The 27,697-nt window shown below is 39.5% G+C and overlaps 2 protein-coding genes across 24 annotated transcripts in view; one reads left to right on the forward strand and one right to left on the reverse strand.

Moving 5' to 3' along the window:
- FUBP1 (far upstream element binding protein 1) overlaps positions 1-368 on the reverse strand; it is a 39,534-nt gene extending 39,166 nt beyond the window's left edge. For all 20 annotated transcript variants that reach the window (XR_013954097.1, XR_013954098.1, XR_013954099.1 and 17 more), the window contains exon 1: positions 1-368. Coding sequence is in view for 14 of the 20 variants with exons in the window: in XM_080601489.1 (XP_080457615.1) it covers positions 1-114 (114 nt within the window). In the remaining 6 variants the exon portion in view is untranslated.
- DNAJB4 (DnaJ heat shock protein family (Hsp40) member B4) lies at positions 280-26,931 on the forward strand. 4 transcript variants are annotated; one of them, XM_080601514.1, is made up of 4 exons: positions 280-411; positions 17,999-18,285; positions 20,906-21,480; positions 23,112-26,931. In XM_080601514.1, the coding sequence occupies exons 2-4, from the start codon at positions 18,075-18,077 to the stop codon at positions 23,343-23,345; spliced, it is 1,020 nt and encodes a 339-aa protein (XP_080457640.1). In that variant the 5' UTR covers positions 280-411; positions 17,999-18,074; the 3' UTR covers positions 23,346-26,931. The 4 variants fall into 4 exon arrangements, with proteins under 4 accessions (XP_080457640.1, XP_080457637.1, XP_080457639.1 ...); XM_080601511.1 differs by lacking the exon at positions 280-411 and adding an exon at positions 451-538; XM_080601513.1 differs by lacking the exon at positions 280-411 and adding an exon at positions 17,273-17,851.
- The last annotated feature ends 766 nt before the right edge of the window (positions 26,932-27,697 follow it).

Consider the following 27,697-nt stretch of genomic DNA (forward strand, 5'->3'; position numbering starts at 1 on the left):
CTGCCTAGCCCTCTGCAGCGCGTCTTTAAAGGCATCGTTCACTCCTCCACCTCCGCCGCCGCCTCCTCCGGGCGCGCCCGCAGCAGGAGGGGGCACGGTGGAGTAGTCCGCCATGCTCGCTCGGCCGCCGCCTCCTGCCCCGCTCGCTGCCTGCCAAGAAAGAAAGAAAATGGCGGCGGGCGGGAGCCTTTCACATTCCTGCGCGGCATCGTGCTCGGGGGGGGGGGGGGAGCGCGGGGCGAAACCTCGCGAGAGCTGCGAGGGGAGGGGCGAGATTTCATCGCGGCGCCGGAGGCAACCCCGCGGCGTTGATGGGGAGGGACGCGGGGGGGAGGCGAGAGAGCTCGCGATGTTTCCAGAACGTCACGAGCGTGAGGAAGCAGCGGGGGATTGGGCTGCGAGCGTCACGTGGTGAGGGAGGTGGCGGGGGGGGGGAGAGGGGATGGTGAGGGGTACTTCTCGCGAGATTGGTGGGTGAGTGCGAGAGCAGTGCCTGAGAAGCGGGCCGGGCAGGGAGCGGCTGAGGCGGCGGCGGGCGGTGAGTGCCTTGGGGAGGGGAGGGAGCGTTTAGCGCCCGGGGGGACGTTTAGCGCCCGGGGGGACGTTTAGCGCCCGGGGGGACGTTTAGCGCCCGGGGGGACGTTTAGCGCCCGGGGGGACGTTTAGCGCCCGGGGGGACGTTTAGCGCCCGGGGGGACGTTTAGCGCCCGGGGGGACGTTTAGCGCCCGGGGGGACGTTTAGCGCCCGGGGGGACGTTTAGCGCCCGGGGGGACGTTTAGCGCCCGGGGGGACGTTTAGCGCCCGGGGGGACGTTTAGCGCCCGGGGGGACGTTTAGCGCCCGGGGGGACGTTTAGCGCCCGGGTGCCTGCCTCTCTCCCTTACTCGGCCGCTCCCCCGGCCGTTAGAGGAACGGTGTTGCCCTCAGCCCCGAGCCGGGCGCTGCCCGTGTGCCCGCCGCGTGACGCACGAAAGCTGTGAAAAAATAAGTTTTTTTCTCTTCGTGTCTGGTCGTGGGGCGCTTCTCCACGCCTCGCTCCCCGTCCTGCAGCGCCTGCGGGTGTCTGTGGCTTGGTTTGAAGCGCTCGCTGCTATCACGCGGCTCTGACAGCTGTTTGTCTTTTCGTGGCTGAGCAAGCATAAGCTTTAATGATAAACTGGAGCTGGTAGTGCTCTGATCTGGGCCCTGCCTGGGAGAGAGGGGGAATAACTGTCACGGAGTAGGGCTGGGAGCGCTGCAAAGGTGTGGTCACAGCCCGGGCAGAGAGCGAGGGTGGCCGAGCTGTATGGCTGTTTGTTGCCCTGTGCTGTGCCGAGGGGAAGGCTTGCACTCTTTTAAATCTATATGCATAACCTTCATCAGAGGTTATGTTAACTTACTTAAATGTTTTAAAAACACATATTAAATATATGTATTTTTAAATTGAAGTGTGAAGGGTCTCTTCCAGCCTTAAATGATACTGTGTTTTTGTTAGCCCTATTATTTAAGGAACAGTTGATTTGGACTTTACCTAGTTTTTGTCTATTTGCAAGGAGGGAACAACTTCGTTTAAAGTTGTATAAGAGTGTGTTATGCTGTCTTTTCTTGTGACTAGCCTTGTAGTTCCATGCTGTCTTAAGAAGTTCCTAGTTTCTTGCTGGCCTCTTCAGTTGTGGCTGTTTATAACCAGGATTGTTCTAGCAGGTGACTAGGTAATAGAAAAGGCGGCAGAAACACCTTAAGACATGGTGCTGCTGCTGAGGTCAGATTATCCTGCACCTCCAGTCTAGGTAACCCTACCAAAGGAGACTGAAAACATGCTAGATTTTTTCCTTCTGCACAGTTTAGGAAGTGGTATAGCTCAATAGAATTTTAAGACTAATATATTTAATTTCCACAAAACTAAAATCTGTATGTGTGTGTAGGCAAATTACATTGTATAACTAGAGCTAAGTGAAACTTTCTGCTCAGATACCTTTGCTAAAAAAGGCCTGTTCAGAAGAATTGGCGTATGCTTTCTGTTAATTTAGCCGTGCTAATGTGGGGGAAGAAGACGAGGAGTAAAAATAGCTTTGGGAAAGTGGAAACTTTATTTTCATGCTTGACTCTTTGTTCTTTCAAAACAATACTTTGAGCTGGAACTATTTTTTTTCATTTCCTTTGTTATTGTGAAGTTGGCTACGTATACCAATCACGCTATGCAGATAAATAAGTTCAGTGATGGTAGTTGACTGATGAGTTGAAGATAATACTGGCTGCTGGCTATGTCTTTTATGGTTTGTCACTTTGAAGATGTGGAGCTTCTGTGTCATTTGTTTTTGTTGTTATGAAATGTGGTAATGACTGTTAAGTTCTGTGAGATGAGCCAGCAGCTGTGTAATGCTAATGACATTTCAAAGTGGATGTGTCTTGGGCTAATGAAAGCACTCAAGCACTCTGTGCTTGTGGTACTGTAACTGTTCTAGTTATCTTCACTAGCAGCTAAAGATAAGTGTTAACTTTGGAATTTTTACCAGCTCTTTGCTAGTGTTTAAGGTGATGCTTCAGTTGAAAGTGGCGAGAGATGTTTAGTGTATATATGATTCTTTAATCTTCTGGATTCTTGAAGGCAGTATGTTTCCTTGTCTTAGGCCTTCCAGGTAGTTAGAACGCGAAGCTTAGCAAATTACAGAGGAACAACATCTTAAATGTTATCCTATACAAATATTAGGTCCTTGTTTTCATCATTCTTAAGTTGATCTAATGGCCTTTGTCAACAGCTAGAGTTGCTTCTATCTATATCTCCCACGATGGCACTTAGCACTTGTGTGCTAGAAACCCATGCCTCTTAAAAACTGTCTACGTTTCCCGTTATTAAATGTTACTTCCCTTGAGAAAATTACCACTATGCGATTAATTTTCTTTTTTTTTTCTCTCAGTGGAGTGGGGATTTAATCCCTGAACACTGCTGACCGCAACATTCTTTCAAGTGCTTTTCTGACTTCATATAGCAATGCACACCAGGCTGTGATGCTTTCTCACTTGCAAAATTACTCATCGCGTATTTTTTCAAAATCTGCCTTCGAAGAAATTAAATGAAGTAGATCGGTGAACAAGTATTTGCACTGTTCTTCTAGAGCCAGAGGACTTTGATTGTGCTGTGTAAAATAAGCTTTGGTTCTATAGTAACATCTTGCTGAAAGATGTACAGTTGAGAAATCTACCACTTTAGAAATTTTAATTAGTGGACAACTTAAGAGATAACGGATGCTGCATAGCTTTAACATGTCTTTCAGTATTTCTTTTGGAGATTGGAGGGGGGTGTCTTCCCTTAAGCTTCTTAATGACATCTCTCATGTTATTCAGGCCACGCTTTTTTTCAGTAATCATCAGAGTAGAACATTCTGATAAATGTAGTTACTAAGAAACAGCTGACTTGGGGAAAAAAAAAAGAGAAACAAAACCCTGACAAGTCAGAAAACTTAAGTAATGGAGAGTTCTGAAAAAAGAGAACATTTCTATTTTATTAATCAAATATTCTGTGTGTTAAGGAGTCCTTACTTCTACAAAAAGATACTCAGGGCAGTTCTAAATCTAACAGTTCAGTTGTTGTAGAGATGTAAATGTGGAACTAATCCAAATTCTCTGTACAAGCTGAGGTATTTCAGTGCATGCTTCTTTGAGGTCCGTTCCTTATTTTAAAACAATGTATTTTAATTTTGGTGGTCCGTGGTGACCAGATCTAAGGGTACGGCAGTCCTGAAAGAAGCTACTACATGTAGGTCATCTCTCAATGGGTCATAAGCTAAAGAATTAAATTTCTTACTAAGTTGTTTCTGTACATCTCTGGATGTGGTTGTTTAACTTTGCCTCAGTATGCTGAACAGCACTAAAAGTGATGACAGTCTCTAAACCATTGTGGTAGTTTTACCCACTCTGCTTTCTGCAAATCATTGTTGGTCTGGGGAAATTTGCAATTGGCTTCTGCTGATTTCATCACTTTAGGAGATTGAAATCAACAGATTCAGATCCTGTCAGCTGGTGTTCCTGCACTGGCAAAGCGTGTCCAGGATCGGCAGTACTGCCAGTAGAAAACTCCTCTTATGTAGCTCCTGAGAGGAGATTGAGCACGTGTTCAATATCCAAACAAGAGCTGATCTGTCGTCATAAGCTTTTGTGTTTACCATATGTACATTGAAGTAGTAATTCTGAATTTCAGTCACAAATTGGGCCTGAAAGAGAATGTATTTGTGAAAAGGTAACACTAAAGCGTAACTTAAATTGCCTACAAAATCTTTGCAATGATTATAATTAGATCATCTTTTGAGAGAGATGAAGTTCAAGGGGAATGGTTTTTAGGGTTGAAATAGGAAGGTTGCCACACAGCAAATATACCTATCGTGCTATATTCCAGGCAGAGGCATGGGTTGCTGCTGAGGATTTGGAGGGGATAGGAAAAATCATTTGTGGAAGTGGAAGAGTGAATTTGCTCCCTAAGCCCGTTTCTGGTCCCCTGTGTACCAACTTTTATATAGTAAGCTTAAAAAAAAAAAAGTTGTTTAGGGTTTTTTTTCCTTACATTTAGTTGTGGTGCTTTTCTTAGCAAAAATGTCGTGCTACATTAAGCATTTGAAACAAAGCTGTGTAGGTATTTTAGATTCCTTAGAGTGTGTTTTGCACGTTTTACTCTGTGGTTCTTATTCCATACGTCTTTGGTTAAAGGTATAAGTGGGATGAAGCTGATGAAAGGGAATTTAATAGTAAAGCTTAAAAGGGAAGAAGGGGTCTTTGCCCCAATGTTTCTGTTGAGCTCTACTCACCAATTTTATTCTGAGGACAGTTGAGCAATAAAAGAATAATATGATCTAACCTCTGAAACTTTTATTAGCTGACAGAAGGCAACCAAATGTGTTATGCCACCATCACAACTACAGAAAGATTAATGAGAGAACATGCAGTTCTGCCTTGAATACAACTGCAACATACAATGAGAGAGTGGATCACCGTCTAGTGATCTCTGCACAATGTAGTGCAGAGGCAGCTGAAGAATACTGGTTGGCACGGTAGTGTGCTCATCGGTCTCCAGTGTCCTACCTGCTCACGGGAGCTGGATGTTTTTCTGTGGAAGTAATGGGAAGGAAATCTTTGAGAGCCCAGAGCATTTGTTTGCTGTTAACATCTGCAAAACTCCTCCCAGACGGCAGAGGTGTGAAAGGTCTTGCTTGTAATAGATTGGTTGGTAGAGCTAGGCATAGAATTTGCGTATGAGTAGGGATTAAGAAGGGCAGAAATGGGGACCTGTGGGTTCTGGTGGGCACCAAGTTGACCATGAGCCAGCACTGGGCCCTTGTGGCCAAAAAAGCTGATGGTGTCCTGGGCTGCATTAGGGAGAGTGCTGGCAGCAGGTCGAGGACGGTGATCTTCCCCTTCTGCTCGGCCTCACCTTGAGTACTGTGTCCACCTCTGGGCTCCCCGGTACAACATGGACATGGAGCTCCTGGAGTGAGTCCAGTGAAGGGCTACTGAAATGATTATGGGACTGGAGCATCTCTTGTGTGAGGAAACTCTGAGGGAGCTGGGCCTGTTCAGCCTGGAGATGCAAAGGCTTGGGGGGATCTAAGCCATATGCATAAGTTCCTGAAGGGAGGGTGATGAGGATGGGGCCCAACTTTTCTCGGTGGTGCCCAGCGATAGGCAGTGGGCACAAGCCAGAACACAGGAAGCTCTGTCTGAACAGGAGGAAAAGCTTCTTTACTGCAAGGGTGACTGAGCTCTGAAACAGGCTGCCCACGGGAGTCTCCTTCTCTGGAGATATTCAAAAGCTGTCTGGGTACAGTCCTGGGTAATGTGCTCCAGGGGACCCTGCTTGAGCACAGGGGTTGGACTAGGTGATCTCCAGAGGTCCATTCCAACCTCAGCTATTCTGTAATTCTTTGAAAATTTTAATTGCTTTGGAGGGATTGGCGTGCTTGCCTATTTTATAGGCCTGATCCTTAGTAGTATGCTTTCTGATACTGTTTAATTATAGCTAACAGCTTTGTTAATTTGTGAGCCAGACCAACTTATTTTTAACCAAATTGTGCTTAACCAGTCAAACAAACAAACAAAAAAAAACCAGAAAGGTAAATCTTTTCTGAGAGCGAGGAAGGGAAAATGGAATACATGCTTTGGAAGCTCTTAAATGAGTAATCTCTTCAGTCCCTAAAATGACAATTAAAACATGTTTGTCTAAACTGAAAATCCTCTTTATTGCAAGAATTACATGTGTGTTTTAGGGGGGAAATATTTTCAGTGAAGCTTACGGATGAGAATAGATATAATTTCTTTAATAAATCAATATCCTAAGGCTTCTTAGGGGAAACTGTAGTCTAACTGCCACTTCAGTGTGGTGTTTAAAAGTATCTTGTTGTAATCATCAAAACCCCGGACCTCCATAACAATGTTGCATGGAATTGGAAAGGGATCAATATTGCCGTGTTAATCTCAGATCTCACTCAAAAAAATAAAATCAGTGATGTATCATCACAGCAAGAAAGCAGGAGGTTTCATAAGTTTAGCTTCTGTGTGTGTAGATATATATGCAAATCTTTTGACTGAGTTGGTATGTTTTGTGGAGAATCTAAACAGATCTTTTTTTTTGTACTGGCTGTTGTCTGTTAGGATTATGTCCTATGAGTAAGCTGATTCTGAGTAATATTTTCATTAAACAGTCACAGAAATTATAGTTTAATTTGCAAATGTCACTGTTCTTTCTGCTGTCTTTTTTTTCTAGGAGGAGCAGGGAAAAGGTGAAAAAGGAAATGTCTTCCCATAGTAGCGAGTCCTTGAAAGACGGTTAAAACGTTCATTATTAGTTCGGGGAAGAATTTTCATGAGACTATATAATTTCTATAGTCTGTTAGTAGACAGAAAATGAGGTATTCAGAACATGCTCCATCTAGAATTTTTTTTTGCTTAATTGTTCATCTTCCTATGTTGTACCTTCTTTTCCTCTTAGCCCAACATGCATTAGTTCTTCTGGAGGAATAAAGCCATTTAAGATATTACTGAAAGTAGGTCTGTCAGACTTCCCCCTTCCATCTTTTCCCAAAACTCTTCTAGATTTGACTTGGGGGCGGTAGGAAAACACAACTAAGAAACCTGGTTTGAGCTATGGTTTGTCAGAAACGTTTGAAAGAGTCACAAACAACTGTTCTGGCTTCTCTTGAAATAAATTCTAATAAATGTTACTAGGGCTGCCTGTATTTGTCTTCTGTAGGTGAACAGAAGGAGATTGTTACTGTTTCAATACGAATCAAGTGTCTAGAGATGCTGATATACTCCTTTCAGGTGAAACAAAGTTGTTCTGACATCTCCTTATCAAATTCTTGTCTTTATACAGCTGTTTCAGCCTTGCGTGTAGAACTAGCTGCATGAATCAGAGCAGCTGGGTGGGATTGTGATGAGCACACTGGAAAAAGTGCCTAGTGTGACCATCTCCTTTTGCTTATGTAAGAACAGCTGGGTCACATGTCCACAGCAAAAACGTGTGCCATTCCGTATTCGGTGATGTGTTAATAACTGTCATCTTGTTTGACTATAACAGCAACTCAAAACTATACAGTGTAGCTGAGTTGCTTTTTCAAGTAGAATGATTTGTCTTGCTGTTTCTCTATTAATCATTCTCCTGGTGCCCTGAACTCTCTGCTGCTGCATTGAGACAACAGGTCATTAATGATACTGTTTGGTGGAAGAAATCCCTTAGGAATCCTTTTTTGTAAATGAAGGAATCGTTACCATAGTTAAGGTATACACCAAAACATTGTTATAGGTGGCACTTGCCCTCCCTTTTCTGCAGGTGAAAGACTAAAAGAGGAGCTGTTGTATGCTACTTCCGCTGAAATAGAGAGCCTTTATTTGTAACAGCCTACTCATCCTAACATCTCCTGGGTGATAAGGTAGTTGTGATAACTATATGTAGGTTATCAAAATGCATTTTAAATGCCTTCTAAGTCTTTTCTCCCTTCCAATTTCTTGAAGGCAAATTAGCAAGGGTTATTGTGGGAATTAGCACTATTTTTCCATTGTCCTTTTCCTGTTAATCTGTACATACCACTACCATTAGGTCAGTTCTCCTGCACTGGGACTCGTTCGGTGGAAGAACTGGTAGGGAGCCAGTCATGGTTCCCAGGGTCTCTGAGCTGGTTGGCCTCTTGTCCAGTCCCTGCCTGGCCCAGAGCAAGTGCTGCTCCGGTTTGTGCCAGCTGGCCCTGGTCCATGGGGTGGAGAATGCTGGCCTGCAGAAGCAGTATATGAGCTGGTGGTTTGGTCTGTGCTTGTAGGGAAACTTTTGTTTCAGCCCCACTCTTGCAGCACAGAAGAATACATCTAGTGTGCAATCTTAAGCCATACTTGTTTTGAAAGTGGTAATTAGTTACACTTGTAAAGATGTTTCCAAATAACTTTTTTTTCAAACACTTTTTTTGAAAACAATACCCTTCATCATTTCACTTAGGTGGAAAGCAATTTAAATATACTTAATATTGATTTTTTTCCCAAGGTTTGTATAATAAACGTTGTCATGTCGGAAAATGGGAGTAGGAGTCTGTTTACATATCTCTTAAAGGTTTTGTGCATGAGCTGTTGGAAAACCTGTAGGCGGTTGTTGCTTTGTTTCCTAAGGGCAGATGGAGAGGTGGCAGGAGAGAAAGCGGAGGTAGCATGGTCACCAGTAGTATTCTGGTTTGTAATTTCCAGGTGGTTTTAAACAATGTGTTTCTAGTGTATGTACACTTCATACATATATATCTATATATCCTTGACACTACTAATAGATGAGCTTAATGCTCATACAAAAACATACTCTAGTTATTCTAGCATGCTTTCTTGTAATATAGAGAGTATCCAAATACATTTTTTTCTTCCTAATATGTTAGGTGAAGCGGACCTTTACTGCCTGGCTGAGCCCATATGTTTCAACAGCATTTGTGTGCCCCTGAGGTTGATTGTATAGTGCTAGTGCTTGCAGCTTAAGCTTCTGTGCTGGAAAATCTTAATTCTTTAAAACATGGAAGTGGCTGAGTTGCATTACATTGAGATTTTTCATGAATCTAATGAGGGTGCTCGTCACCAAGATGATGGACTGGATGTCCATTAACTGGCCTGCTCAGCCCAGTAGCTTGCATTCAAAAGTGTCTGTAAGTAGGTGCTTCAGGGGAAGTGGAAATAAATCAATCTCATGGTTTTCATTTCCACCTTCTAGGTTCTGTATATTTGTTGCTCTGAGAATTCCTGCTCTGGCTTCTCTGTCGGGTAAATTCTAGTGGATCTCTTCAGTGTTTTCCTTGTGTTTTTTTTTTGTGTCCCCTCAAACTATTTTTGAGTGTGCATTGTCCTTTGGCAGGGAATTTTACCACTCACAGAATTTCTTAATTTTATTTTTTGAAACTGGCTTCTACTGGTTTCACTTAGTAGCTCTGGTGTAGGTTGGAGTAGATCATGAAACAGTTAAGTCATACATCCTCCTTTGCTCTCCATCATTTTGTAGATCCTGTGGACGTGGGAGAAACCTGATGTGTCCGTTGCAGTGTATGATCAAGGCCACCTCTCCATGTGCATGTGTGCTGTTTCAGGACAGTGTTCCTTGAGTCTCAGTGATAGCAGTCAGTGAAAATACAGGCTTGCATGTAAAATTGAAGATATTTTACTACTACATTTTCTGCTTCTTTGCCTTTAACTGGTAAACTTAGTAGTAAATTGTGTGGATCTTGTCAAAATGTTTTCGTGGGCGAAACAGAACTTCGGATTCCATATTTTTTTTTTCCTTTGGTGACAACAGTAAGAAGTCTAAGGAGATGTCTTTCCCTACCAACACAGAGCATTTGTGTGTATAGATGTTTACGAAAGTCCGTATGGAGATGATGTACATAACCTCTTGAAGCTGGTGGTAGTGAGTGTGGTAAATAAGCCTAGCCAGCGGTGTGAGGGAAGCTCTTACAGGTTTTGCATATTGGCTTTTTTACATGGTGATGAATCAAGTTGCTTTTGAAGAAGAGACCTTGTGCAGAAACTTCTATGTGGGTGGGAATTGAAATGAACGCTGAAAAGAACTTAGGGAATCTGTGTTGTTTCAAAATGGAGAAGCCTTAATCTGTAAGTGAAAATACCTAGTGTTTGGTGTTTTGTGGGACCGTCCTCTATTTCCTTTTGTTTTTTGAAGCACAACGTGGTACTTGACTGAAGCAGCTAATGGTGCCATTGTGAAGTAGGGGCGAGTTAGTTGTGTTTCATCAACACGCTGCATCATAACAGAGTTCTAAGAACTTTGTCTGCTTGTAAGATGATGAACATTCCCACTTCATGGGAAGTGAAACTCGAAAAGTTCTTTCAAGTGTATTCTTGCTCTTCAGCTCTGATAGAGATTGTGACTTAGAAGACAAGTATCAGGCATTAGAAGGCAATTTCTTGTTGATGACCTGTAAGTTTGGTATGTCGTGATGAAGGATCAGTATGTGTATGACTAGTGTCCTACTCATGTTTTCGGTGATAGTTGTAACCATGTTTAGAATAAAATCTGTCTGACTTAGAGCAGTTTTTCTTTTTCTTCTAGTGTTGTATGTACTTTCATGTAGGTCATGATATAAATAGTGGGAACAATCACTTTCTGAAGAGGAGAACCTAATTCTAGAACTTAATGTTGAATAAATAATTTTAAGTCTTGAGGTGAAAGTGATGGACACTTTTAGTTGTGAGTAGCATTTCTAGCTTTTGATCTATTGTTACAAAATAACAAGAAAATAAATGAAGGGAGTTACTTTAAATTACTTGCTAAGAGTACCTGTTTTCTGGTGTAGGGTTTTCTAATAAAATTGAAGCCTCTATGAATCATGAGCTTAAGAATTCATTTTGAAAGTTCAGAAGTGGTAGCAGCATATCTCTGGGTGATAGCAATATGCTTTTTGAGTTTTAACATTTGAACTTGACCTGCAAATTCAAGCTGACTCTGAAATGTAAGTTTAAAGTAGGACTTCCCACAAAAGACCTTAGAAAAGCATCCTTTGTCCTGTTGGTGGGAGCATAACTTCACATATATTCCAGTAATATTATAAAGTATTTTTGAAGCAGATACTATGAATATATAAATTATTTTTTTTGTTGGAGCTGGGGCTGGCATAACTTAAATATAATAAATTTAATTGTCTTAGAGAACTTCTTGAATCCTACAATTTCATTTAACTTGTTGTCTTGAGACAAAAATAATCAAGCCAGATCTTCAGACAATAGTATCAACTTTGAAATATATAAAGTACTGTGGGGGGGATGTTTCCTATCAAGAAGTGTTCAACAGTGACTTAGATACATCCCTAATGTGAATTCGGGGGATAATGTATAGTCATGATATATAGAAATAGGTCTATTCTTTTTTAATCTGTGAGGAAATAAAAAGTGTTGTTACTGTAAGCTTCAAGGGTGAATTGCATTAAATTGTATTGTTGCATGTGCCTCAGGAAAAATATATCTCTGATATGTTTATATATATAAAATATATTTAGTACATAAAAGAAACTATCATAAATATTTATGGTGCATTTTGATGTGTTTTTGAGTAGAGTATTTCAGAGACAGAATGTATGACATGAAAATACAAAAAGTGTGCCCTTAAATATGCTGTTTAACAAAGTTAATGCCACAGTCTGTTGTTATTTTGTCATTGTATTAATTGCTTAAAGTTTTTATGTGGTCTTTCACTTGTATAATTACCAGTATCCTTATGTACAATGACCTTTCTACTTACATCACAGTAGCAGCATATGCCTACAGAGAAGAGAAGTGAAATTTAAATTTTTATGTAGTTACTTGGATATGAAGTGAAGCTTTTCTCTTAGGGCTGTTGACTGATTAGAAAGAGCTATTTACTCTCTGCAGGCTTGCCTTGGCAAGTTCTGTTAGATATATAAATATCAACTGTTTCTTCTGTTGTAGGCTCTGAAATGTATTTCTGTAAATGAGACCAAGTTCTGAGCGCTTCTGTGGTAAAACACTAAATGCGTTCATGAAGGTGGTTTGTATGTACGAGGTCTTATGCATAGTCCCAAAGTCTTAACATAGCTTATAACAACTACATACAGTTGAAGACAAAGGGGGGAAAAATCATCATTAGTGTTTTTCTCCTCTGGGAAGATCATGGATGTTCTTTCAGAAAATTTACTGTTGTATATGGATGTGCGTTGTTCAGACCCTTTTAGACAAATATTAACTTATTCCATTAATTCACGTGGGTTTGCAAATACTACTTAATTGTTAAAGAGCTTTTTTGGGTAGGGATTTGGCTCCTCTGCCGTGACATTTATGTGCACATGTATATTTATAGTTGTGATCTGTCTGGAATTTGCCTTTGTGGTTTTGTTTGCTCTTTAACTTGTTCTGTGATCTAGTTGTCTTTCAGTTTTGTCTGAGGTTCAGTAGGTGAGGAATGCAAAAGTAGTGGCTTAACTTAATAGAAATAGGAGTGTTTTTATTGAGCTTCAGGGAACGACACAGGTCTGCTTAGGAGCTTTTCCTTAAAATAACCATGTACTGATACTAACATTGTTAACCTAGAATTTGAGTTCACAGTGTCTGTTAGTGTGAATGTTTCCTTGTCTGTATGTTAATTGATTTCAGTTGTTCTTATTTAGGCTTCTTTGAATTAATTGCATTATTTAAAGTTAACATTATCAATGCAACTGTTCTAAGATCTGGAAGTGGTATGACCTTGCTCCTGCTGTTCTGCTGAAGTTACAGTGCATAGTCTAACTTGTATGGACAAATGATATGGTTGTTCAGAGAGAATAATGGGTAAGATAGTCTTTCAGTAAAATAATTGTTGCTTTAAAATAACTGAGAATACTGAGTGAGTAGTTAGATTCATTCTCAGAGTGAAGGTGAGCTGTTGAAAGAACAATTTTCAGCTTGTGAACTTCAGAAACATTTTTAGTTAAAAAAAATCTATTACAAAAACAAATGCCGCTTCTTAACTGAAGAGCAAACAAAATCCTCTGTCAATGGAAAGGGGCTCATTAGGCAAGTTCTGTATGGATTCAAAATTAGTCTTCCAGAGTTAAGGAATGAGGCATGAGACTCTCATGCCTTTTGGTGATCACGGCATTTAGATCAATATTCTAGTAGAATTTAGAAAAAGCAGAAAAGTGTCTGTGGACTTGAATTAAAAATTAAACGTAACATTTTGAGTGATACATTGTAGAGAAGATATGATCTTTGTTAGGCATGTCTTGTAGATAAACAGCTGAGTAACATCTTTGCTTGATGTTTTAATGCTTCAGCATGACACGCAGACTTACATGGATTGCAGGTCTGGTTATGTCTTAAAACATCTCCACTACATAGATGTTTTTTTTCCACTTTATCCTACAAGAATCAGATGGTCAGACATTACTGATACTTGGTCTGTACGCATGCTTCAGAATAAAGGCTGAGACTATTGGTATAGAGGACGTCTGCAGAAGTATGCTTTTCATTTGTCTACCAAGTAACACACCCCCTGAAAGTGTATGGATGTGAAGTGGACTGAGTAATATTTTCAGAAAGCTGGGGTTCTTTCATCATGTAAGTTGTGTTTCATGTGCTTCTGTAACATGAGATTTCATACAGCACAGGCATCTGGAATATTCTGTTATTTCTGTTCCTTCCCTCACCATGGGATGAGGTGTTTGGGAAGTTGTTCTACCAATGTTTAAACCTTTCAATTTCAGTTGATTTGTCTCATACTATTGTGAACAGTGAGCATAATCAATTCTGCAAACCTGTTTTTTGCCAAAGTAAAAGCAACAGCTTCATAGACTCTACTCGATAGTACAGTACTGGAATGCAGCTGTTGTATCTGACTGTAAACAAAGACCTGATACAGGTGGAGAATTGATTCTTACTGGGGTATATCAATCAGAAGAGTGGATATGGTAGGATGAGGAAGAATGTTAGCTAACCGGTGGATTTAATTTATTACATATTTGCACTTTGCCGTGACACCAGCTGATTACTGGAGCTTTATGTTTGAGCATTTGCTTAGCACTCATTCAGGAGCACTCCAAATCCAAGTCTTCAATGATGGCTTTACTAATTTATAGATACCCAGATTAGCAGCTTGCTTCTGGGAGGCTTCGGTAAGTTGCAGGATGCAGTGCTGATGGCTTGTCACGTGCAGGAAGCTGGGAGCAGGATTGGCTACGTGAGATCTATCAGGTTGTGTACTGTTAATGCTCCTTAAACAAATTGGATTACAGCAACCATCCCTCCTTTAAGTAAAAATTCAAGTAAAAGTCCAAGTAGAGGCTGAGCATGCATACCAGCATGCCACAACTAGAATTGTGTGTGAAAGCAGGTATGCTTGTAGTACCTTCTGGTACTTGGCCACCAAGTGTCGACATCTGAAGTAAGGGGTGACTGAAATGCACATACTGACAAAATATCCTATGATGGTTATAAATACTACTGCAAAAGAAGTGGAAATGCAGGGATTTGTAAAGAATAAAATGATTCCATAAATGAATTCATCTGTCCCACCCTAGGTGATGACCTTATCTCTTTTTATAGAGAATACTCATTCAGGCATTAAAAAAAAAAAAAACCCAAACCACAACTTACCCAACAGAAGCAGGATCTTTCCACAGTCAGGTTTTTTTTTTTTTAATGCTTCTTATTCTATGTATATGGTAGCAGGCAGGGTAAGACTATAGCAATAACATGAAATATGTAGTTCTTCTTGATAGGTGTCTTGTTTTCTGGTCATGTGTGTTTATTTGAAAGGACTGCAGGGTCAGGAGTTCTTGTGGACAGTGCATGAAGGATTTTCTTTTCATGTTAATAACTATTGGAGGGGAATGTGGGTTAAAAAGCAAAATGAACAATGAAGATTCAGAGTTCTAAAAACCTACCGGTTATGATTTTATCTGCCCTTGAAACTGCTGTAATACTCGAAGACTGGAAGATGTAAAAACTTAGCACGTTTACCAGATGGATTTCATTATCTGAAGAAGTGCCAGTCTGATTAGTGTGATCACTAGATATTCAACTTGTGCACGCTGGAGTTGAAACAATTTTAGTTGTTCCACTGATTATGAAAGACTTGTATGCCACAATCTATATGACAATTTGTTTAAAGAACTTGATAAACATGTGAGAGGTACTGCAGCCTATTTATAATCTCTGATTGTATGGTAAAAGGAAGGTCTTGCTATGGAGAGAAAGCAGGAACATACTTTCTGGAAGCACGTGTTCCAGTTAACCCATCAACTTTTAGAAAATATGAGGTTCTAAGCTGTAAGTTAATTCTGTGAAGATCTCCTGTAGGGCAGAAAGTAGAAATAGTGTAGTTGTTACTGTGGACCTTACTCAGAATCTTAAGGCTTTTCATTTTTAGGGAATAACTTACCTAATTAGGGTATAACTTGGCACCAGCACCAGAATAGCACGTTCCCCTCTGAAAGGAGAGAAAGGATGCCTGAGCTTTTACTCACTGATTGTCAGCAAAAAGTCCCAGTGTAACTTTTTAAAGTTTTGACGCTTGAGTGGAAGAAAGTTTTGTTTTAAGGAGAAGTCCTTACTATTATGTTCTTCAGTGAAACCTAGGAAGTTAATTATTATGTCTTTAAAAGTCCCCTCCACACCCTTTTTAATTGCAACTCCTTGGGTATTCTTTTGATAGCTATTTAATATTTTCAATGGGGAAAATATTCTTTTCAAACTAGCATATATACCTTCTTCCACTTCCATTGACCAGAGGTTTTGAAAAACCTAACGAAAAATAGTCCTGAGACTAGTATGAGGTGTTGCTGTCCTGACAGCTCTATGATTCATCAACACTGTGACACAAATAGTACGGGGTCCTTCTCGGACTCTCAGTGGGAGTACCTCAAGTGATATAAAACATGACCTCGCTAGAGGTTGCTGTGTGATGGAAGCACAGTTGAGCATTGTAACTCCTTGCACTACTAGTATTGCAAGAAAATTTAAGGCTGCTCTAAATCTTGTATTAATAGTGATGAAGTTTGCTGTTGTAGTTCAGAGTTAGTGACTCCTGGATTTGGATGGTGGTTTGTCATACTTGCAAGTAAAGTAGCTTCTTAGAGAGTAGTAGTGTACTTTAAATTAAATCAGTTCAAGTCCTGTTTTAATTCAAGCTATTGCACCTACTGCCTTAAGATTTTGTTAGTGGAAAAATGCTGAATTTAGGATGTGAGTCTACGAGAAGTTATTGGAATAGTAAATTACCCAAACCAGTACATTTTAAAGGAAGATAGGAAGAAATGGGTAACTGGTAAAAGACTAGCTCCTTGTGGAGCTTAATGACAACCTCCTCCTTCAGCTGTAAAAAGAATGGATTCTGTAACCTTGTGGCTCCCAGAGTTCCAAAAATGTAAATCAGTCCTTAGAGATTTGGTGACAAAGGGTTCCAATTCTTCTCAATACCCTTTGACCTCTGTTGGATTTGAAATAATTATAGGTATGCAAAATTCAAGCTTTTTCAAATAGCAATGAAACCTCATCTTTGTACTGTTCTGTCTTTAACCTCACTTGTATTCCAAGAGGATTAAGAAAAAAAGGCAAATCCCGGATACTGGGAATCTGGTCAATTCTAGCACAGCAAGTGGAAAAGAGTAAATATGATGTGGGGAATAGGGTGATGGCACATAGTGGGGAGAGGGAATCTCTCTTTGTAGCACTCTGGTTTAGACAAAATTTGTAATCTTTTCTGGTTAGCCCCCTAGTAGAGCAGCTTCTAGAAACACACTTCAAATATAATACTTCCTAAATCAAAAGTTGTGTTCTCTTCTAGAGTTTGATGGTCCTTTAGCTGCTATATGCTTTAAGCTTTAAAAGCTTAAGCTTTGTAGCATTATAAGGAAGATGACTGAGTTTAAGAGATGTCGTCTTAAGTATGACTAAAATTGGCTTCTTTTAATATTTTGTTCCAGGAAGGAGCATTTTTCAAGCTATGCTAATCAATCTTGAAGTTTATCGCAGTACTGAAAAGCAAAGATAATTTCTTAAATAAAAACCGAAAGAAGTCTTAGAGGCTGAAGCTTGTTGCCATTCCCTCTGTAGAGCATCAGAAACACTTAAATACTTAAATTTGAACTTAAATACTTAAATTTCACTTAAATTTGAACTCCATATTGTAAATCAAATGTATAGGAATTAGGTTGTCTTCTGTTAGCGTTCACCTGATGAGATGTTAGTATTTTCTTGGTATGTTGTTATACTTGTATAACAGTCTTAATACTGCCTCTATGTAGAGTGAGGGATGAAACCAACAAAACAACCATATTTGGTCTGCTTTGAGTGGCTTGAGTTGTGGTAAATTGTCATTTGGTTGTCTTTTTCCCCTCAGGTTTGATATCTTACTATTTAATAGTACTTGGCTGCAGTCAACTGCAGCTGAAAGTAGCTTAATTTTATTTTTTTTAAGAAATGCAGTTAGCCTTTCTAAAGCTTTGTAGTTAACTTGGGTGTAAAATACTTTGCAGTCCTTGTTGGAAAGGGTTGATGATACATTCAGAAAGCAGTTGTATGTACAGCTGTCTACAGAAACTGAAGTAAAATGCTATAATTATTTTGTATAGGCTACTGAATTACTTTTAGGGTAGTTATGTCTTTTACACCAGGGTGGATTCAGCTCTGTTGGTGAAAGGCACTGTATCACACTGTTGAACATTTAAACTTTCTAGTTGCTTGAGGAGGGAGGAAGTAGTTGAACAATTTGCACGAGTGTGTGCGTGCGCTTGAGAGCAAGCGAGTTGTGCTGACTGTTCAGCGGGGGCAGTCTGGGAAGTGACGTCCTGCACTATTTGTCGTTCTAGAAAGAGCCAAGACACGTAGTGGAGATGGGAGGACTCTAAAGAGGGCTGTGCCTTATCCTGTGTGTATAATTATTTATAAATGAGCAACAGGGGAAGGAATGAAATACGGCTAAGCTGTCTAGCATTTCTTTAACGTATCAGAGTTTGTTGATTTTTGTTCTCTTTGTTTCATTTCCAAATTTTGTCTTTATTTTTTCCTTCTCTAGCATCTCTACATTGCTGAGACACTGGATACTGGTTTCTTTTATAGCAAGGAAAATCTAAATTCCTTCAACTCTCAGGATGGGGAAGGATTATTATTCTATTCTGGGAATTGAAAAAGGGGCTTCTGACGAGGATATCAAAAAGGCTTACAGAAAACAAGCCCTTAAATGGCATCCAGACAAGAACAAATCTCCCCACGCAGAGGAAAAATTCAAAGAGATTGCAGAAGCTTATGAAGTGCTGAGTGATCCCAAAAAGAGAGACATTTATGATCAGTTTGGAGAAGAAGGTATGTATGTCTTTGTTATTGTCTGTGAGTGGTCACTTTTGCTATACTGAAAGAAGCAAAATAAATGTAGATGATGCATGGAAATGTGATGTATTGAGTTTTTGGCAATGTAGCTGTACTACTTTGATATTTGACTTATTTCTATTAGATTTTTAATGTAAAATGTATTTCACAGCTTAATTAGTTTTAATTTCTTATGTTAATGTGTTTTTTTGTTTTTTAAAAGTCCCAAATACTTGACAGGCAAAAAGTCACTGGACTGAAAAAGTTTGACCCATGAAGAGTTTTCTGGGATCTTGTTGTACTGCTGTCTTCCCTTGCTCTAGCACTTCTTGATGTGCAATTGGAGAGCTTGACAGATTCTTTTTTAAGATTTTTGGTAAAGGGCAGTCTGCTTGATCTCGGCAGGGCAGCCCTGAGCAGAAGCCCAGGTGTCCAGTCTGTAGTTGTTCTTGGCTTCTTGCCTGGAGAGGAAAGAATTTGGCTGATGTCATGAAATACCAGAACAATTTTTTAGCTTTAATTGTAAACAGTGATAACATGCCAAGAGAATGAGGCCTCAGAAATGTCATTTTTATCCTAAAATGGTTATCTGGAGAGGATGACTTTTTTTTTTTATTATTTTTGACCAACATGACTTTGCCTCAGTCATAAGAGGATTGAGCAACAGGGGAAGATGTTAACAACCCTCTTCTTAAATGTACTGGTATCAGAAGTTCCAGATGAAATAGTTCCTTCTGTGTTAACAAGGAGGCCCACTCATTCATTTGCATTTGCTCAGGGCCACGTGTTTTTTTTTTTAATTAACAGAGGACACTTAGCAATATTTTTGTGCTGGAAATTGTGGGTTCTTATAGTGAGATTTGGCACTTTGTCATCTGTAGGACTTAATACAATTATTAATACCCATCAATTCATGTAGAAGGCCTTCAGCTCTTACAGGTGATGCAGTTTTTCAGCTTTTTGTTATGCTGCAGGTGTCCAAAGGCTCTAGTGCTGTTTTTGAAACATTCTAGGAAAAGGTGCTCGTTTAGATACTAGAGGCTTTGTTGTCACTTGGGTCTTCTACCTTCTTGTACTTCTTCATTCTCTGGTTTCCTTTCTGTATATTATTATAGAACTACTTACCTTGTGGATTCATTTACACTTTAGATTCTTGTGCAGTAGCTCATCCTAACTACTTTCCCAAAATGCCATTTTTGTCATTTTCTCCAGACAGCTTGAAGTAAAACATAAAGCAATGCAGCCTTTCGCATCATAGTATTGCGTACTTGAATCTAAATGTTCAAAACATGGATTTCTATTTATTTTGGGCATAATATTAATCGTAACAACTTCTGGAAATATGTCCTGATGACTCATTTGTTCTCTAAGCTTTTCCATTGCTTCTGAGAGTATAATTAGCAGTTCTGAGGGAAAGGTAGAGGGGTAGGAAAGAGGAGGGAGGAAACCTCAGCATTTCTTACAACTAGGAACTTGATGTACCTTCAATAAAAACTTATGGCTAGCTATTCTTGGAGGTGTTATTCCATTACCACAGATTGGATCCACTGATCTGGTTCTTTGACATGAACAGTACTATGACACAAGGATGTACTACTACACATTGCTAAGTACTTTTTAAATGGTCTAGTACTGAGATGGGGAAGACACTTGGATTTTAACATCTGTCTTGGTTACTGTTGATAACTAGTATTAAGGTTGTGCATAGAAATTCTAAAATGCAGATAAAAAGATTTATTTCAAATTTAGGGAATGAATGCTTCCATAAAATTAAACCCTCAAATTTTACTGTAGGTGTAGTGCTGAACTCCTGTGAAATGAAAAATAAGTTTAAAAAAAATAAATTGTCAAACATGATTTTAGAAATACATCTCTTATGAAAACCTTCATGTTTTTTAATCTTAGAGGTTTGAGACAGTGTTCTGGTGTTCTGAAATGCTGGAAAGTACTATCTAAAAGGAGGAAATAGGTAGAGATAACCTATCAGGAGGGGTATTTAAAACTGACTTTAGCCAGGTTTAGAATGAGGGAGGAGGAAGTATGAAAGACCAGCCAATGAGAGTCATAAGGGAAGTCTTATCAAGAAGTAGTTAAATGTAAATCTTTTCTTGGGGAAGATAGAGATAGAGAGCTATTTGAGAACATTGTGATTTATTCGCACAGATGCGGTGGCAGTGTATATACACGATTTTTGTAGGTCTTAAGAACTTCTAAGCTATTTTTATTTGTGGCTGGATAGAAAGGTGTTCCCGAGTTTCTTCCATATTTTATATCATAGCACCACAAGCTGCAATAAGTTTGGGATTCTGAGTTGAAAATTAAAGTAGTATTACAGCTGCTGGCCCATTATGTTACTTTATTCTCAAACTGAATTGCAGGAAAACAGAGGTAAAGCTGTTTAACACTGGATTTGAGTAGAACTGTGGAGCATATGAGAAACATTATTGTATGAATTACTGCTTGACACTGAATGGTCTGAGTTAATCTCATTGAAGAGGAGTCTTTTCACTCGACTGTAAAGACATTGTCTTGTCAGTTCTGGTATCTACTGTTGCACTTTACAATAAATGGAATATTAATATAAGCTTTCTTTTTAAATTTTACTTGTTTAATTTAGGTCTGAAGGGAGGAGCTGGAGGACCTGATGGACAGGGTGGTACCTTCCGATACTCCTTCCATGGTGACCCACATGCTACATTTGCGGCTTTCTTTGGTGGCACAAATCCTTTTGAGATCTTCTTTGGAAGGAGGATGCCTGGTGGCAGAGATACTGAAGACATGGAGGTGGATGGTGATCCATTTGGATCTTTCACCAGCTTCAGTATGAATGGTTTTCCAAGGGAAAGGAATACAGTTGGTAGCCAATTACGTCGTAAACAAGATCCACCTGTAATTCATGAACTTAAGGTGTCATTGGAAGAGATATATCATGGCTGCACAAAAAGGATGAGGATTTCACGTAAAAGGCTGAACCCAGATGGTAGAAGTGTCCGAACAGAGGACAAAATTCTCACTATTGAAATAAAAAGAGGATGGAAAGAGGGCACTAAAATCACTTTTCCAAAAGAAGGTGATGAAACACCAAACACAATTCCAGCTGACATTGTTTTCATCATTAAAGATAAACCTCACTCGCATTTCAAGAGAGATGGATCAAATATTATCTATCCTGTTAAGATCAGCTTAAGGGAGGTAAGTGTCTCTTTTGGTGGAACTCAGTGTTCAAACCTATTACGTGGTACAGTAGCTACACAGCAAAAGCTAAATGACAGCAATAAAGTGTTTTGTTCATTTTCTTAGAGAGCATTTCTCTTTTCTGAAGTCAAAATGTGGCTACAGAGTATAGTTATTTATAGTGGAAACACTAGCTGTTTCTATGTAAATGGAGTACCATTTCAAGCTGTTTATAGAGGTGGAGGAGAATGAGGGCGGAAGGGTAAAAGTGAAAGTTGGTAATGGCTTAAATCTTTGTAATTTACCTTTCTAGAACAACATATGTTAGGTATTGGATTAATAAATATATCTGCTATAGCATGCTCCTTGCTTGTGTGATCTGATTGCGATAGAACAAAGCAGAAATGTCTTAAAATTCGTTGGCAATAAAAATATTTAAGCCTGTCTTTTTATGTCATAAGTTATCTCAGTGTGATTTCAAAGTAGGTAGAGATTGATTTCATGAGGATAAATTATTGTGAACAGGTGTCACAGGAGCTATATATAACAACAAAATGTTATAGCCTTTTTAAATTCTGTTCCAAGAACAAAACACACTGGCTTTGAGAAGGAAAAATCAGACAACTGGGGAGAGTTCTTCAGAGTCTGAAGGCTTGAAATAGTCATAATTGAAAAATGAATGTAGCAGAGTGTGTCCTGTGTTTTTTTTCTTCATTAGCATTAGGTGAAGAAGCAAGCTTTTTACTTGCCTTAGGAACTATTTGTGCATATTATGAGCTCCCTTCTTAAAGTACTCCTAGCTAAAAATACATCTGAAGTGAGATGAAGCACTTAAAATAGGGTCAGTGAGAGAGAAAAGACAGTATTTAATTATGACATGAATAGTACAGTTCCTTCATAGATAAAAGCCTATTTAGACTTACTGCACTATTACATAATTGTGAGCATTATCAGTATAGACCAACTGTGCAGGGTCAGATGAACTTGGAGGAATCAGTGTCTATCAGAGACCCTAGTAATTAATGTAAACAAACCATTGAGTATAGCAGGAGACAGCCTGGTTTTCCTGGTCATGTTTTAATTTTGGTAAACCAAAATAGTCTTTGCTTTGCTTTTAGCATCGCAAATGCTTGTCTAAGACAACTGTCAAATTTGATGTCTCTGCTTATAGACATTTAAATGTCATTCTGCCATTTGTAATACAGGTTGATGAAGTATTACAGTAAACCCCCATGCAATGTAAACAAACAAAAAATGGAGCAGGATTCTAAATTTACAGTGGAAATTGAGAAGTCTCTGTGGAGACTTGCTACTAAAGACTTGCAAGCAGTGTTTTCACCCTGCCTTCTATTACCATTGTATTTGATAAAGTTGTGGAAGAATATATAAGCTCAATTACTCTATAGTGACCATAAGCCTGTAAATTCTATAATATTAGTTCTGTAATATTCAGTGATAAATTGAAACCTTCCCTCCGTAGGAAAGGAGCACTATTTGAGTTTTGATATCTCTGTAGTTCATAGTTGAAGTCCTGTTTGCAATGCTAGTCGTTTCTAATTAATCCAGATTCACTTGTAGGTACAAACGAAGTTATAACCAATTCCTTTTTCTTATGATACCATCTTTTTTTTTTTTTTTTTTTTTTTTAGGCCTTGTGTGGCAGCTCTATCAACGTGCCAACGATAGAAGGAAGAACCATACCCATGACAGTAAATGAAGTTGTAAAGCCTGGGATGAGACGAAGAATTATAGGATATGGTTTGCCATTTCCCAAAAATCCTGACCAACGTGGAGACTTAATTATAGAGTTTGAAGTAGTTTTCCCAGATAACATTTCTCCAGCATCAAAAGAAGTACTTAGGCGAAATCTTCCAGTTTCATAAAATGAAGACTATGTCAACTGTTTAAACAGGACACTGGAAATGCAGAAGACTGGCAAGTCTGTGCTTTAAAAGTGCAATCTGTAACAACTAGTGGAATATTTGTTTTTTGCTTATGGGATGGGTGGGGGGAAATACTGTAATGCTGCATGAGAAGAAAAGGGTTAAGTACAAGTCACAGATGACTTCTGCAGTATAATTTACAGGGAAAACCACTCATTTTTATTTTAGATCTTCCTAATCAGAAAAGTTTATTCAGTATTTTGCTTAACGTAAAGTGTAGTCAGTTTTTACAAAGTCAATGCATACTTCTGATGAAGTACTTGAGCGTTAAGTACTTTATTTCGTAATATCCCTACTGTATCTATAGCATTACCTGTTTATATGGAAATCGGACATAGCAGTAGAAATACACACATGCACAAATATTTTAAATTGCAAAATAGATATTTTGTTATGTTGCCTTCCACTGCACAAAGCATAGACTGGGAAAATCAGCTTGGACTCCTGAACTGCCCCCCAGTGAAGTGAAAAAATTCTTTATTGCCCAAGAGCGTGAGAGGACTACATTGTAAGTTGAGCTAAGAGCATGTAGCCTGAGGAGAAAGGAGCCATTTGCAATGGGATAGTTCCTCAGGCTACAGGCAGAACAGCAAGAAAGGATTCTACAAGTACATAAACAGCAAATGTGGGCCTGCTGTCAACTGCAGCAGGGAAACTGGGTAATAAATGACATGGCTAAGGCTGAGGTACTCAGTGCCTTCTTTGCCTTAGCCTTTACCAGTAAAATCAGGCTTCAGGGATCCCAGGTCCCTGAGACTCAGATGGGAAGCCTGGAACAAGGAAGAGCTACCCTCAGTGGTGGTGAACTGGGCTAGGGTGCTCTTAAACTGGATGTACAGAAGTTCATGATGCCTGACAGGTTGCACCCAGAAGTGCTGAGGGAGTTGGCTAATACCCTTGCAAGGCCTCTCTTAATTATATTTGGTTGTAGTATTTGGGAAAGGTTCCTGTAGACTGGGAGAGAGCAAACATCACTCCTATTTTCAAGAAGAACAAGAAAAAAAAATGGGTGATCTACAGGCCAGTCAGTTTCACCTCAATTCCTGGAAAGGTGATAGAGAAAATCCACTTGGAAAGCATTTCAAAATGCATGAAGGACAAAGAGGTCCATAGTCAACATAGATTTACAAAGGGGAAATCACGCTTGACCAACTTCACAGGTTTCTACAGGGAGGTGACCAGCTTGGTGGTTAACGGGAAAACAGTCCATGTTGTTTACCTTGACTTTAGGCAAAATGGCAAAGTACAGGTTAGATAAGTGGACACTAGAGTTGGATTAAAAACTGGCTGAAGGAGTGGGTGCAGTGGGGTTGCAATCAGTAGCACAAAGTCTACTTGGAGGTTAGTCACTAGTGGTATACTCCAGGGCTCAATACTGGGGCCAATACTATTCAACATTTTCGTTGAATGCCTGGATGAGGGGATGGAATGCACCCTCAGCAAATTTGCAGATCACACAGAACCGGGAGGAGTGGCTGATACCACCGTATGATTGTGCTGCTATTCAGAGGGGCCTTGACAGACCAGAGAGCTGGACACAGAAGAAAGTTCAGTGAGGAAGAAAAAGTCCTGCTCCCTGAGGGTTAAGTCCAGGCACCAGTATACCCTGGGAGCTGAAGGGCTGGAAAACAGAATTGCTGAGAGAAGACTGAGGTCCTGACAAAGTGACCATGAGCCAGCAGTGTGTCTTTGCATCAAACAAGGCCAATGGTATCTTGAGCTGCCCTAGAAAGCATTGTCTGCAGGTCAAGGGAGGTGATCCTTCCTCTCCACTACACAGTGATGAGGCTGCGTCTGGAGTACTGTGTCTGATTGTGGGCTCCCCAGCAGAAGAAAGATACTGACTTGCTGGGGTGAGTCTGTGAGAGGCTGAGAGAGCTGGAACTCAGCCTGGAGAAGAGAAGGCTCCAGGGGATCTTATAAGTACCTTAAAGGAGGGAATGAAGACAGGGAGCCAGACTTCACAGTAGCACCCAGTAACAGGGTAAGAGACAGTGGACACAAATTAAAGCACAGGAAATTCTATCTGAGCACAAGGAAGCACTTGGTTTTTACTGTGAGGGTGGTCAAACACCAGAACAGGCTGCCCAGAGAGATTGTGGAGTCTCCATCCCTGGACATACTCAGAACCCAACTGGACATGATGCTGGTCAACCCGCTTTAGGTGATCATGCTTGAGTAGGGGTATTGGGCTAGATGATCCCCAAGAGGCTGCTTCCAACCTAAAGGATCCTGTGAACTTTGACGTAGCAGTTTCCACAAGACAGTGTTAAGGACCATGTTCTGCAAATGAGGCTTAACCCAAAGATGGGTGGTGCTGATGTGATGGCGAGAATCCATAGGAAGTAGGTCTTTAATGGAGTGGAAAGATGCACAAAGAACACTGTAGAAGTGCACTGTAGTACAGGTATTTAAAAGATCACGCTGATCTCAAGTATGCATTATTTTCAAAGACTGAACTTTATTACAACAATGAAGAAAAAGCCCAGGTACTACTTAAAGAAAAGTCTGCCTAAGAAATGGGATAGGGGTTGCCCATAAACTTTTTATGTGCTTGCATTGATTCTTTTTTTGAATACAAATATTATTTACTTGTCTTTAGAGTTGAAAGGCGAATAGGGAAAGAGAGCCCGCTGTAATAGTCTAGTTTTATAATATAGTACTAGGGCTGGTTCCCTTGATTGTGGCTTGATTTTGCTGGAAGAAATGCCTTGCAGATGTTCTCATTACTTGAGTTTAAAACCTTAACACAGTACTTTAGCAACAACTTCAAAGATTTTTCTTCATAAGAAGAAAGAATATAGAGTTTGCTGTTAGCCTTTGCCTGTGGAAATTCAGTAGTTACCTGCTCTGTTAGGTAGCTTAAGAAATAGCAGTGTTATCTTCATATAAGTGATTTTCTGCAGAAAAGTAAATCATATAGAAGTTGGGAATTAACTTACAATAGCTTTTTAACAAGCACAAAGAATCCCGTTTTTTGTTACTCAAAGGACTAGAACTTCTGAGAGATGCTGTTTGAGTCAACTTTTCAACTGCTGATCTCTTCGTATATTGTCTGTTGTAGTCCTTAGATCTACAAGGAGCTGAACAAATGCTGGAGCAGTATCACAAAGGGAAAAACTTGCTGCTTAGTGCTTATGCGTAATGTTAATGCTCTGTATTGTTTGTTTAAAAAAAACACACTATGTTCTGTATTGCATTTCTTATGTGGTTTTTAAGTAAAAAGTGTAAAGTTGTTTTTTAATTTCCTTTTCATCTTTTGTTATGATGACAGATGCTAAAAGCAACTTAAAAAAAAAATCATCCTGAAATGTGTATGTCTGTTTAAAAGCTAATATAATTGAGATTTTGTAATCCAGGAACTTGTAACCTTAGTCCAACTTTTAAAAACACAGCAACTAGAACTATCTTTTGTAACCATCTCCAGGTAAGAGGATTTGCAGTATCTTGTGCATTTAGAGGCATATGTACAGCAAACTAACTTTCCAACTGTTTTCATGCTCAAAATACAGAAGAACTATAGGAATGGTATGAAATCCTTGTATTTCTTTTTTTTTTTTTGGTGAGATGTAAAAAAGTAGACATTTCAAAAATAGCACATAGAATTACTTCAAAATGAGAGAGAGCAATGATAGCTGTCTAATCCAAGATTCCCAAGAAATAAGCACACTTTCAATAGAGAAATATTAAAAGCTATGTTTTAAAAACCATGTGAGTATTTATTTAGTCAAGACTATGTGGGAGACAGGTAAATTCTCAGTGGCCTACTATATCTTTAACTACAAAATACATGGAAATAAAACTGACAAAGTTGGGAGGAGAGTATTTTTAATACTCTTTTAATTTTAATATAATCATACTCTCTAATTTTTAAGGGTTGCTTAAGTGCCATAGAAAGCAAAATTAGTTGGTTACTTCAGAGTTTATTCAACAAGTCTAGGAAAACCCATACTTCTAAAGTATCTCTTTAATCCCCCCGGTACCAAACTTTAGAATAATCTCAAGCTGTTGAAAGAGTTGGGCAAGGTACGTTTAACTTTTTCCTTTGTCATGCAGAGGTATTCTGAGACTGTTGCAGTACAGGCTTTCTGATGTGGTGAGGATATTAGCATTCCATTCTTCATTCCAGTATTCCTTATATTATCTATGTTGACAACTTTTTAAAGCCTATTGGGTGCATTGAACAGGTGGTGTGGTTTTGGGTTGGTTTTGGTTCATGCCGTGTTTACTTTGGGAAATAACATAACTGTCGGTGGGGTTGGGTTTCTGCTCTTGTTCTTACCACCTTCATC

This window comes from Anser brachyrhynchus, assembly GCF_964034855.1.
Source record: "Anser brachyrhynchus genome assembly, chromosome: 8".
Lineage (NCBI taxonomy): Eukaryota > Metazoa > Chordata > Aves > Anseriformes > Anatidae > Anser > Anser brachyrhynchus.